At 36.9% G+C, this 12,661-nt stretch overlaps 1 protein-coding gene and 1 long non-coding RNA gene across 2 annotated transcripts; one reads left to right on the top strand and one right to left on the bottom strand.

Moving 5' to 3' along the window:
* Positions 1-1,506: 1,506 nt before the first annotated feature.
* LOC149028505 (peptidyl-prolyl cis-trans isomerase CYP19-4-like) lies at positions 1,507-7,020 on the top strand. Its single transcript, XM_089154484.1, has 6 exons — positions 1,507-1,576; positions 1,698-1,745; positions 3,342-3,365; positions 3,464-3,725; positions 3,851-3,881; positions 6,871-7,020. The coding sequence occupies exons 1-6, from the start codon at positions 1,507-1,509 to the stop codon at positions 7,018-7,020; spliced, it is 585 nt and encodes a 194-aa protein (XP_089010610.1).
* Positions 7,021-10,923: 3,903 nt separating this feature from the next.
* LOC149028504 (uncharacterized) lies at positions 10,924-11,429 on the bottom strand. Its single transcript, XR_016172193.1, has 3 exons — positions 11,384-11,429; positions 11,172-11,258; positions 10,924-10,986 (listed from the first exon to the last, which is right to left on the bottom strand). It is a non-coding gene; the product is annotated as an uncharacterized LOC149028504 (long non-coding RNA).
* Between the last annotated feature and the right edge of the window lie 1,232 nt (positions 11,430-12,661).

The following is a 12,661-nucleotide window of genomic DNA, read 5'->3' as shown; positions in this document are numbered from 1 at the left end:
ATAAGAGTGAGAAAGATACTAGGGAAGAAGAGGAAAGGAAACGAGGCTGCTTTTCTTCCAGAAGTCTTAAAACTCATGTCATCAACCACCGGATTCATTGTCGATCATTGGCTCACGTTTTTCACCGACAGATTGCTCTAGGCAAAAGAAGAAGTTCAAGGAACACGTAGCGACATACGTTGTTGACTCTTTGTAAAAGTAGGCTAATTGGCATTGTCTTTCCAAGGGTAGTTTGGAATTTTAGAAAAAATATTTAACGGTAAAAGTTAAATTTAACCGAAAAAATTAACAGGTGTTTGATATATTTGCTAGGTAAGAGAAGAGATAAAGTAATATTATCTAACTAATCGGGAGTGTAAGTGCTATTTGTCCAAGTAAGAGGGAAGGTAAGTGATATTTACCCAAATAAAATATTATCTGGAACTTCCCATGAATCTTAAAGAACCAAGAGGTTCCATAAAAACACATGGCCACGTAAACATTAAGTAGAATTGTTTAGGATTGTTGTTTTTGTACATAATTTATATGGGTTGTCTTTCTCTCTATTATTTTAATTCAAATAAGAAGTACTTGAAAAAGCCTATCAAAGAATGAGAAATTATAGTTGACAGTGAATAGGAGACTCTTTCAACTGATTCTGTTTGTACAGTTGAGCAAGTGGTCCCCACTTGATATGATCTCGTTTACATTTATGGGGTAATATAAGATCAGTTGATGTACTCCATGTTTGATCTTGTTTTCGTTGGCTTCATATCAAGACTCGATCGAGAGTGTGAGGAGTTTACACGAAGCGTTGGTTGCTCAGAGGGGGAGAAGCTAGAGGAGACGTTCTGCTCCATTCTTCACTGCGCATTTCAGGTATTCTTCCCTTCTCTTTCCATTCCCTGCTTTCCTTGCTTCCTCTTTCGGTTCTATCACACATTAGATAAGTAGGCTTTACTTTCAGCAGATATGTGACTAAACAATTAACTGTTGTCTCCATTCATCTCTCCCGCACGAAGAACCTTCATAGTTCTTCCTGTCGGAATTTGAAAAACCTCAGTCGAAATTCGATTCTTTATCTGCTTTCTTCTGCAAGATTTCTTTTCCCTTTTTCTTTATCGGGATTCATTCTATTGCAGATTGAAATGGAAAGTACTGAGATTCTGTCAACACTAGATGCGACTGATGGTACATTAAATAAGGTGAGTAAATGGTTCTACACAGTTTCGCTTTTGCTATTCTTTCTAGTGTATCTTAATTTGATACAAGTTTTGAGTCCCATGATTTCAAGATTTCTTCTGTCCTCCAAGCTTGGTCATGGCTGATGATGTGTTCTTGCTTTATCTTGAGAGAAAAGAAAAAGGAAATCCTAGTTAGAGATAATCTTTCGTCTCCCATGTAATGCTCTGTTGCCTGGTTTGACATGAACTGTCAGTTAAATTAGATTCTACTAATGGATTTATCGTATTGGCTATTCTTTGGCTACAAAAAAGACGAATAATGAAAGCTTAGCGGAAATAAAGGATGCACGAAAGCTTAGCGGAAGTAACTCACAAAGTATACTTCGATGTTGAGATTAATGGAAAGCGTGCTGGTATGTTTTTCTGTTTTCTTGTTATTTAACGTGTTGTCAACAGATCTATAATCTCTTTTGGTTAAATGCGATTGGTGAATTAGTTGCTGATAGGATGCCATCATGGTTTTTCTGATTTCAGGTCGTATTGTCATGGGCCTCTTTGGGAAAATAGTACCTAAAACCGCAGGTATGTTTGTCTGATCATGTATATATGTTGAAATACTAAAATCTGGAAACAACAGATTACATGGTGCTATCCTTTTTAGGCTCTTATTATAATTTTTTCAGCTAAAAGGATCATTATATTAAGCGAAGAAGAAATATTAAAAATACATCAATTAATACCGTATAAAGAAACAACCTCCCTTACCCGCAACAACTGTTGCCCCCAATACACCCTTCCTCACTGGTTCCTGCTCATATTAGAAACCACTAACTTATAAAACGAAATCTAGGACGTCTAGAGGCATCCATATCAAGTTCATTAAGGATTGAAGCTGACCAAGGAATGTTAATATCAGAAATTCCTGTTCTAGCTGCCGAATTTGCCAAAAAATCTGCCACTGTATTAGTTTCACGATAGCAATGTGAAATCTTCCAATCTATAGTCAACAAATATTCTTGTAACTCTCTCCACATATGAAAGATATACCAAGGTATTTTCTTCTGCTGTATTAAAGTCACCACAGCTTTTGAATCTCTTTCTACCCAAAGCTTATTAATTTGTAAATGCCTTGCCCAACGTAATCCGTGAATGAAAGTTTCCAATTCAGCCTCAAAGTTGGTTTTAACATTTAAAAAAATACTGAAATTGAAAACCACCGCAGCAACTTCATTTCGAAAGACTCCTCCACCGCTAGACCTTCCTGGATTGCCTAAAGAAGACGCATCAAAATTTAGTTTAACCCAACCTACAGCAGGAGGACACCAAACAATTTCTTTTGGAGGAGCAGCACTAAAAACAGAGAAGTGAAGGCCCAGTTTTCTTGCATCCGAAAAAATGGTAGGAGTTACTTTTCTTCCATCCATTTTAAAGTCAAACTGTACTAAGTCTGAAAAAATTAAACTCATCACCTCATCAGTCCTGAAGTTTAAATTTTCAAACCGGATTTGATTGCGGACCATCCAAAGAAAGTATAAAAGCAAACAACATCCATTAATCCAAGCGATCAGAAAGGAGACTGTGAAGCCTGGTGTTTCCAAGCCTTGAACGACTCTATAATCGAATATTTTACTGTCCAACTATAACCAAACTTTGCTGCAAAAGCTTCTCCACATCCACGTGAAAATGAGCAGTGAAGAAAGAGATGTCCTATGTCCTCTGAAGCTTTACCACATAGATTACAACGAGATGCCAGCATAATCCCTTTCCGAGTCAACAAGGCATCAACAGGTAGCCTATCATGAAAAAGTCTCCAACAGAAAACTTGTTGTCTAGGTTGCAAAGAAGTCTTCCAAATACTTTTAGCCCATTCTAGTTGTTCTCCTTTTCTACGATAGAGATCCCATGCCGATCAAAAACTAAACTCTCCCCCCACTGAACCTTGCCAATGACAAACATCAACAAAACCAGCACAAGGTACAGGATATAACATAATAAGAGAGATTACCTCTTGAAATTTGGCATTGTCCACTGACGGAAATATCCACTCCCCTTGCTGTAAACAATCTGCAAAAGTCAATTTCAAATGACCTTCTAAATCTAGAGGAATACCAACATAGTCTGCAATACAATGCATGAATAGAAACTAATCTTTTCAAATATTCTTTCTGTGATGGGCAGAGAATTTCCGAGGGCTTTGTACAGGTATCCCATCTATCCAGCTGTGTGTTCCTCAGTGCTTGTGGTCCTAGATGTTTCCGTGCTTGAATCTTGTATTAGAAGTTTTTTCTTCTTTGTTTTAGGGGAGTATACGGGTAAGAAAAGTGGTAAACTTGTTCACTTTAAAGGTAGCAGATTCCACGAGGTTTACTCTGGAACAAGGATTTCTGGAGGTGACATTATAAATGGTGACGGAAGCGGAGGAGAATCCATATATGATGAAGATTTCTCCAACGAGAACTTCAAACTGAAACACAGTGGCAGAGGGATTCTTTCAATGGTAAATGCCGGTGAAGGTAGCACCTGTGGTTCCCAGTTCCTGATCACACTAGACTTAGCTAGTTGGTAAGTGTGGTAATTTCATCCAATCTTACTTTAGGGGTTGAAAAATCCAATGTGGCCAGTTTCATAGTCATGATTTTTTCATTTTACATTATTTACCTGCTTTTAATCTGCTTTTAACCTGACAGGTTGGATGGCAACCAGGTTGTCTTTGGTAAGGTGATTTTTTTTTTTCCGTCCAAAAGTAAGCTTATATAAAGCTCTACAGCTGAAAATCCTTGGAGGCAAAAAAAGATTTCTTTAACATGAAATACGGGGGGCAATTCCACCAAATTTTAGAGATATTAAAATGTCTAGCCCCACGAGCAATGAAATCTGCATAAGTGTTGTTGGACCTACTAATAAAAGTAAAAAACACAGACTCAAAAGACATCCTAAGCTTCAAAATCTCCTCAACAAGACAACAACATGTCCAGTCTAATGAATGACTCCCACCATTTAGGGCTTCAATTGCACCTTTGCAATCTGAGAAGATAACCAGCTTGGTAATTTGAAGTGATTGCGCCAACAAAATCCCATCCCTTATCGCCTCTAATTCCACAGCAATTACCGACATGCTAAGACCAAAATGTGCCCTTGCTGCAAGGAAATCTCCATGCCAGTCCCAGATGATACAGCCTCGTCCTCCCTTCTTACTTTGTTTATCCCAAGCGCCATCCACATAAACCTGAAAATGATAATCAACATCTAGTGAGTTGGAGCCAGATATTGTGTGTCCAATCTCTTCATATGAAAGATTCAACTGTACACATTGCACTTCATTATATAATGCCCAAAAACGATTCATCAATCCTTCTAAATGGGGTTGCTTCCCTTCAAAAACAAATTCATTGCGGGCATTCCAAATAAGCCAACAAAGTGTACTCCAAATCATATCTACTAATTCCAAGTCATTCGTGTGTTTATACTTGGAGTGTATAAAGTTAATCCAATCATGCATAGATAGACCCGAGAATTCAGACACATCAATTCTAAGAGGAGAAACCTTCCAACAAGTTTTTGCAAAAGGACAAAGAGCGACAGCATGCATAGTAGATTCCACAGAAGAGGCACATAACAAGCATAATGGGGAAGGGCTACAATGTCCGCTGAATAGATTCTTATTTGTGGCAATAGCTTCACTAGCCGCCCTCCATATGAAATGCTTTATTTTTGGAAGATTTGGAATCTTCCAAATTTCTTTCCAACAAGTAGATGATGAAGAGGGAGAGGCAATGTTACCCACTTCGGGAGATAATGTTAAACTAAGGAAATAGGCTGACTTCACAGTGAATTTTCCTTGTGTTTGTTTGGTCCAAAACCAAGCATCTGAAGTAGATTGGGATAGAATGGGTAACATTAAAATTTCCTGCACCTCAAAAGGTGAGAATAGGGAATCAAGAAGATTCTTGTTCCATGTATTTGTATCCCAATCAATTAACTCTCCTACTAAGGTAGGACCATTATGTAATGGAGAACTCATAATTCATTTAGTAGGAAGAGAGAGAATCCAAGGATCTCTATAAATCAAAGTGGATTGCCCATTGCCAATTTTCCTCCCAATTCCTGAAATTAACAAATCTCTTCCAGCCAGAATACTTTTCCATCCCCAAGAGCAGGACCTAGGTATTTCTACCCTTAACAAATCCTGATTTTGCAGATATTTTGCTGACATAATTCTAAACCAAAGGGTATCAGGACAGGTGAGGAGTCTCCAACTTTGTCTAGCCAATAGGGCTCTGTTAAAACAGTTTAAATTTCTAAAACCCAAACCACCATCCACCTTTCTCTTACACAGAGTTTCCCAATTGACCCATTTAATTCCTTGTCCCTTATTGTTTTTCCACAAAAAATGTCTGATTTTTTGATGGATCCGATTACAAAGATCTTGAGGAATTAAAAAACAAGACATAGTATACATGGAAAGAGCACATGCAACTGCTTTAATTAAAATTTCCTTACCTGCTTGTGTAAGATACTTTTTCCTCCATCCAGTCAATTTTGCACTAAGCTTATCCAAAATAAAGGAGAAAGTCCGAGCTTTTGACTTACCAAAGGTGGTAGGAAGACCTAAATAGATGCCATGTGAGTGCACTTCCTGGATATCCAAAATAGCTATTACCTCAGATCTGGTACTAGTTGGAGTATGAGAACTGAAGAGCACTTTGGACTTATCAGAATTGATGTGAAGTTCTGATACCGATTCGTACTTCTGCAATAAGACATTAATTAATGATGCATTCTGAATAGTGGCAGGAGAAAACAGCATGGAATCATCAGCAAAAAACAAATGATTCAGTTCTGGAGCCTGTCTAGCCACTCTAAATCCAGGTAATCTTTGAAACCCAATATTAGAAGTTAATCTTTGACTAAAAGTTTCCTGGCATAGAATGAATATGTAAGGACTTAAAGGGCACCCTTGCCTAATCCCCCTCTGAGGAATAATTCTCTCAGTCAAATCACTATTAATCTTAAGCTGATACTCAACAGTGGTAATACATTGCATCGTCCACCTTATCCACTTCTCAGCAAAACCCAACCTCCACAATGAGGCCTCAATAAAAGACCATTCTAACTTATCATAAGCCTTGCAAAGGTCTAGCTTAAGTGCCATATACCCCTTCTTCGACCTTGAATTTCGCATGAAATGCAAATACTCATGGGCCAAATACACATTATCAGAAATGGCCCTCCCCGGGACAAAAGCACTTTGTGTTTGGCTAACAATGGTCCCTAAGATGGGTTTTAGGCGATTAGCCAAACACTTGGCAATTATCTTGTAGGGGATAGTGCATAAACTAATAGGTCTTAGATGGGATACATCTTGGGGGTTAGATCTCTTAGGAATGAGGGTAATCACAGTCTTGTTCAAACTTCTAAGCATATGGCCCCCCTCAAAGAAGTGTTGAATACCAAGAACCAAATCATTTCCAATGGTGTCCCTATTCCTCTGAAAAAATCGAGCTGGAAGACCATCAATGCCAGGGGCTTTAGTGCCCTTCATTTGAAATAAGGTTTTTCTAATTTCCTCATTTGTGAAAGGGCTACAAAGAGAATCATTTACTTGGTCACTAATGCATTGTGGGGTGCTCTCTAGAAAGTCATAAGGGGGAAGAGGATCTGAGGATTTGTATAAAGAAAAGAAATGATTCCAAATTTCTTTGGTAAGGTGATTAATGGAATTGATGTACTAAATAAAATTGAAGAGGTGGGACAATGGACAGGTATAGGGGATAACCAGATTATTATTGTGGATAGTGGCGTGGCAGTGGCAGATGATGAAGAGGGGCTTTTCCCTATTCAATATGTTGAAATTTGATAGACTTGTGTCTAGTGCCATTTATATTCTTCGCAGGTTCTGTTTTGTTGCAATAATAGTTGAAGAGGGAAACTTTTCTATTCATTACATTTTTTGTCGTTCAAGTTTGCTTTACTGTGTATTCGAATACCTTGAATTTTAACAGTAAAATAAAATGAACATATAGAGAGTATCATCAGTACTGGATATAGTTAAAATTTCAAGTAGTTTATACCTGCATCATTAAAAATTATGATTCGAGTTACTGAGCTTTTCTGGACGTTTTATTCTTCTAACTTTATTTTTCTATTGCTTCTTTTTTACTACTCATAAAACACCCAAACAAAAAAAATCTACGCTAGCATGAGGTCCAGGTGACCGCTTGTCCAAAATTTAGGCCATGTTTTAGAAGCTTATATTCTCAATTAAGTTTTATTAAAATAGGCCATCATGTTTAGAATATCTTTTTCTTCTTGATGTCTATCCTTTTGGTGGGCAGACGAAAAATGAAGATTTTATTAAATGAATCTCCTGTAGATGTCTATCTTTTTCGTGGGCAAAGGAAAAATGAAGATTTTCTTCACTAAAGTCCTGTTTACTTCAAGCAAAGCCAGTCACCAAATCTGCCCCTAGGAAGCGAGACACAGAATCAATTACTTAAGCCTATTTCTTGTTTATCAGCTTACGTACCATTCTTATAAGGTCCCAAGAGAGTGAAGTTGAGAAGTTCATATGGTCCAAATATATCACTGTCAGGAATTTTCCAACCTGTGAACATGCCCTTGATTCTCTTGATCTCGCTGGTGTTAAATGTATAATTAACAGGAAACAACTTCATGTACATCATAAGTCAAGGGCCTTCTTCCCAGATAAAAGTATCAATGGCCAGCTGATAAAGAGCCAATTCAAGGCCTGAGGACAAGTAATGATCAAACAGAATCTCATATGGACGGAAATCAGTGAACCCAGGACTTTTTAACCGATATCCAACCCAAAGTGGTGCTGCACAGGAACAGTTTAAAGGAGGTGCAGGAACATATTTGTATCCTTCATTTTCAGGACACGATTGAACAGGACAATCTGCCGTGTTGTTTGCTGAATTTGTGTCAGTCTTGTTGACACCACTTATAGATGCACAAAACTGGGCTAAGGTGACTTGATTCGTAGACATGCATACAGGATTCCCTTTAAGACTGAAAATCATACAGAAAACTACTGCAGTCAGAACCTCCCAATATACAGCATTTAAAAGAAAATCAACAAATAATGGATTTGAAAGCAAAGAGATACATAGGCTTCCATGCCCAAAGATGGGACCAAGACCAGACACATTGGTCACTGGAGTAAGAAAACAACAACCAATTTCAAATTCATCAAATGAAAAAACCCCATGATACATCTGAATTATCATTGTGTTATTGTGTTAATGCTGAAAACAGAATTGCCAATTCACTGGCCATTTCAGAGATTGGATGTTGTGATATTAAAATAGAACAAAATTTGAGAGAAACTCAGGTTTTGACCATGTGAAAATGGAAAGTTTAAGTTGAAACCTAGGAAACTTCACGGAAACTTGGGACTCTTTTCCTGCAAGTTCCGACAACAAGTTTTGACAGGTTTTATGGAGTATTTTGGGAGTGGGACTTTGCATATAAGCTAATTAGAGCAAAAAATAACACATCAACACATGCATTTTGCTTTAAAAAAAATCAATGTAGATATGTCATTCAAAGTCATAATATATATAGAAAGGCTTCTGATAAATACATTATAAACATAACATTCAATACATAACTACTAAGTTCAAAACTTCAAATACAAAGTAACTAATTTTTAGCCTAAAGACACATAACTTATAACCTAAAATGTTCCCAAACTTTGGGGATTTTTTTTGCTAATTAAAAAATATTTTTATAATTAAAATATTAATTATTAGTAACTATTAAATACATGAAATCAAAATTAAGCAACCTAAAATAACTTGGACACTCATAACGTAGATTGAGTGATGGTGTCTCACAAACATCAAAACAAAGCCTACTACATCATGTATATGTAAGTTATTTTGAAAAATATAATTTTGTAGGTACTTTTTGAAATCAGAAAAATAAAGAAATAGTAACACAGTTCAAAAATTAAATCTAACAACATACATTTGTAGATCCAACTACTAGGGACAAGATATATTAAATTCCAAAGAATCCAACACTATTTGAGCATGAAACAAGAAAAAATAAAAATTTGGAGAAATTTTGATTGCCTTGAAAAAAACCTTAAAATAGCCACCAAGAACTATAGAAATCACTAAGGCACCATTTGTTTGCTGAATCTGAAGTGGGTGGGAAAAAATTAGAAAAATTAACTTTTCCATGAAATCCCAAAGAATGGCTTGGTTGGTTCACTAGGCTGGGAAAGTTGGCAGACAAACTTCCTTAATTTAAGGAAACTTGTTTGCTGAGGTGGCATGCTAACTTTTCCACCCCATCCCTTTTCAAAATCACACCAAATAGGCGGAATTTTGTGAAAAAATGTGAAAAACAACAAAGTAGGACCCGCATTTGAATCTTTTCCACAAAATCTTTTCATTTTCTTTCATGTTCCCCCACCCCACTACATATGGGTCCCACATGTTTATTTTTTCCACCCCACAATTGCAAACAAACAATGCCCAAAGGAAGGAAGAAAATGGCTTAAAATCACTTGAAATGGGCTCACAAAGGTCTAAATAAAAGAGAAAACAGAAAACAAAGGGTTGAAACTTAAGGTTCCGCTTGGGTTTCATTCTAAACTCTGCAATTCCCAAAGTTTCGATCAAAACTCATGACTTTAAGTGAAAAAAACCACTTGGTTGAATGGTTTCGACCAGGTTTTGCACGTTTCGAGCAGTTTTGACAAAATTTCTCGAGTTTCGATGAAAACCTATGATTTCATTTCGGTATCCACAAGTTTCGTTTTGACATTTTCAAAATGGAAAATTTTGCTTGTTTCAAGGAAATATTGTTCCATGGATATTACTATGGCTTTTATTGGATCTAAAAGTCAACTTGGTGATATGTTTAGCAGGGCATTTTTCGTCTGGCTTTCCTCATAGGTTATTCCAAGTTGGGCATGGATCATACTTGTCAAGGAGCCACCTCGCTGTCTAGGCGCTTTGGTAGTGCTAGGGACCCAGGTGTCGTCGCCTTGTAGCCTAGGTGCCATGTCTGGTTGATTTTCTCCCACACCCCCTTGTCCCCCCCCTCATTGCCTAGACACCAAGACAACTATAGCATGGATTGACGTCTATGTTCCACCAGAAGAGTGTTGCGATATAGTTATGTATGGTGATGTTTGGTACATGTAATGACAATTAAGTATACTTAGGCATACTTGGTGATGTTTAGCATCCACGGTGAAATTTAAGGAGTGTAATCCAGTTGTACTGGATGGGGGGGGGGGGTCCTATATTAGTGTAGGATGTATTTGTTGATGAACCTAAAGGATTCATTATCTATTCAATACCATGCTTCCCTGCTCTTTAAAAAACATCCACATAGTACCGCAAACTGATTCTCTTTCTTTTTAACTTATACTCGCTTATTTTGAAGCACTGCTCTAACCTGCTCTGGTTCTGCTACAAAGCCCAGATGACTGTCAATTAGGAAGCCACTCTTAAGATGCATGGAACAAAGTGATTTACAGTTCAACTGAGCAAAGGTTTTGTTTCTAATCAGTTCTCATTTTTTTCTTTTTTTACTCCATTATTTTCAGTACTGTTCTAACCTGTTTTGGGTCTGCTACAAAGCCCAGATTATTGTTACTTAGGATTTAGTAAGCAGCTTTGAAGATGCTTGGCTCAACGTGAATTACAGTTCAATCACAACATAAAGAAGATTGAGTCATGCAGATAATAAATCCAGTTGCAAATTCGGACACCACCTGATGGTGACATTTGGAGGGACATCAAGACTGCCAGAAATATTTGTCAGTTCATTATTCTGGAAATCCCTGGAAAAAGAAATGCAAATACCAAGTTTCAGCAAGAGTTCTAGTGAACATCAAGTGTTAATACATGATTGTGTAACACATGGGACCTTGATTCTTGGTAATATACAGAAGACACTAACATCAAAGAGAAGAGAATAGGCAGTGGTAGAGAAAGAGAAGTGTGCTTTGTGGTATAGAAGTCTTACAAAGTAAGTGTTTCAGTATGACTGGAATTCCCATTTTGCCAGATAGTGGATGAAACAGAACCATTCAATGAGTTATTTTCTAATGACCTGCAACAAAAAATGAGTTACTAAATAAACCCAGATAAATAAGCTATTTGAACTATGAGCTGTAAATGATGTCAACAAATATTACTAGACTAAATAAAGGAAAAGAAGATCTTAAGTATACTCACAATATCTGGAGATGAGGCAGACCCGAAAAGTTACTAGGAATAGGTCCGTGAAGATTGTTGTGTGACAGATCACTGCACAAATTATCCATATAATTTCTTGTTTGTATTAAGTCAAGTGTTTTGATTTCTTTAGTTTAAAATATCATGCATTTTTCATGAATCATGGGTTCATAAATATTGTTAACGTGATGTTTGTTCATAAAAAATTATCGCTCAAGCTAATCTCCATTCATTTGACTTATTTTTTTCAGTTTTCCCCCAACTTTGATGCTAAGTATGATGATGAAAATTAAGAGAATAAAATTGAGATATTGAAGGAAACCAATGGGATAACGGTATTATTTTTGAACACCTAGTGGAAGCTTCCTATTTGATCTCTTTGAATATAATATTCCTAGTAAGTTCTTTGGATGAAGAGCTGCCACTAGGTTAATCTCTCTCCACCAAGCTGTTTGATCTTATTTAATTCTCTTTCTGGGTTAACTTTTAGGCTGCGTTTGGTTGCTGAATAAAGGTGGGGTGGGAAAAAAAGGGTGGAAAATTTCTTGAAAAAAATGTAAATTTTTTACTTTTTCTTTAAATCCCAAAATTGTAGAATATTTGGTTGCTTGGAGTTGGAAAGTGAGAGACAAGTTTCCTTAAATCAAAAAAGCAATTCAAGGAAGCTTGTCTAGTGAGGTGGCAGTCCAATTTTCCCACCCTATTGCTTTTTAAATCCCCACATATTTGATGTGATTTTGTATTAAGATCTACAGCCCATAGATAATTGTATATGAAAAACACTTGTCAATCTACTCTTTGTTTAGGGGTTGAAAAATCCACTGTGTGTTGATCGACCAATAAGATAGTTTCAACTCAAGCTAATTTCTTTATACATGATTTAAATGATTTACTTTTTCAGGTGGGATGGCAAATTTGTGGTCTTCGGCTAAGTCATTGATGTGATGGAAGTCCTTAGACAAATTGAATCGGAGGGGGAGGGGAACTGGTTCAATAGCCCCAAACATACAATCACGATTGTGGATAGTGGCGAGCTCCTTTAGGCCGCAGAAGCCATCTTCCCTTTCTCTATTATTTGTTTGACAAAAATTGTTTGTCCATACACATCCTTTCTTAGGCGATTGTGTTGAATTTATTTCTTGGTGCCTAATTTCCATGATGAATTCCTATAAAAGGTAGTAATTATGACTTGTAAGACTTGCTAATTTAAAAGACACAGATTGCATGGTTGGATTCGTAGTTTCATACAAGCATAGCAAGGCAGGTGAAGGTAGCACA

The sequence above is a fragment of the Hakea prostrata genome, chromosome 1 (assembly GCF_041222555.1).
Source record: "Hakea prostrata isolate BN-2017 chromosome 1, UWA_Hpros_2, whole genome shotgun sequence".
NCBI lineage: Eukaryota > Viridiplantae > Streptophyta > Magnoliopsida > Proteales > Proteaceae > Hakea > Hakea prostrata.
This window is presented reverse-complemented; position numbering and strand designations above follow the sequence as displayed.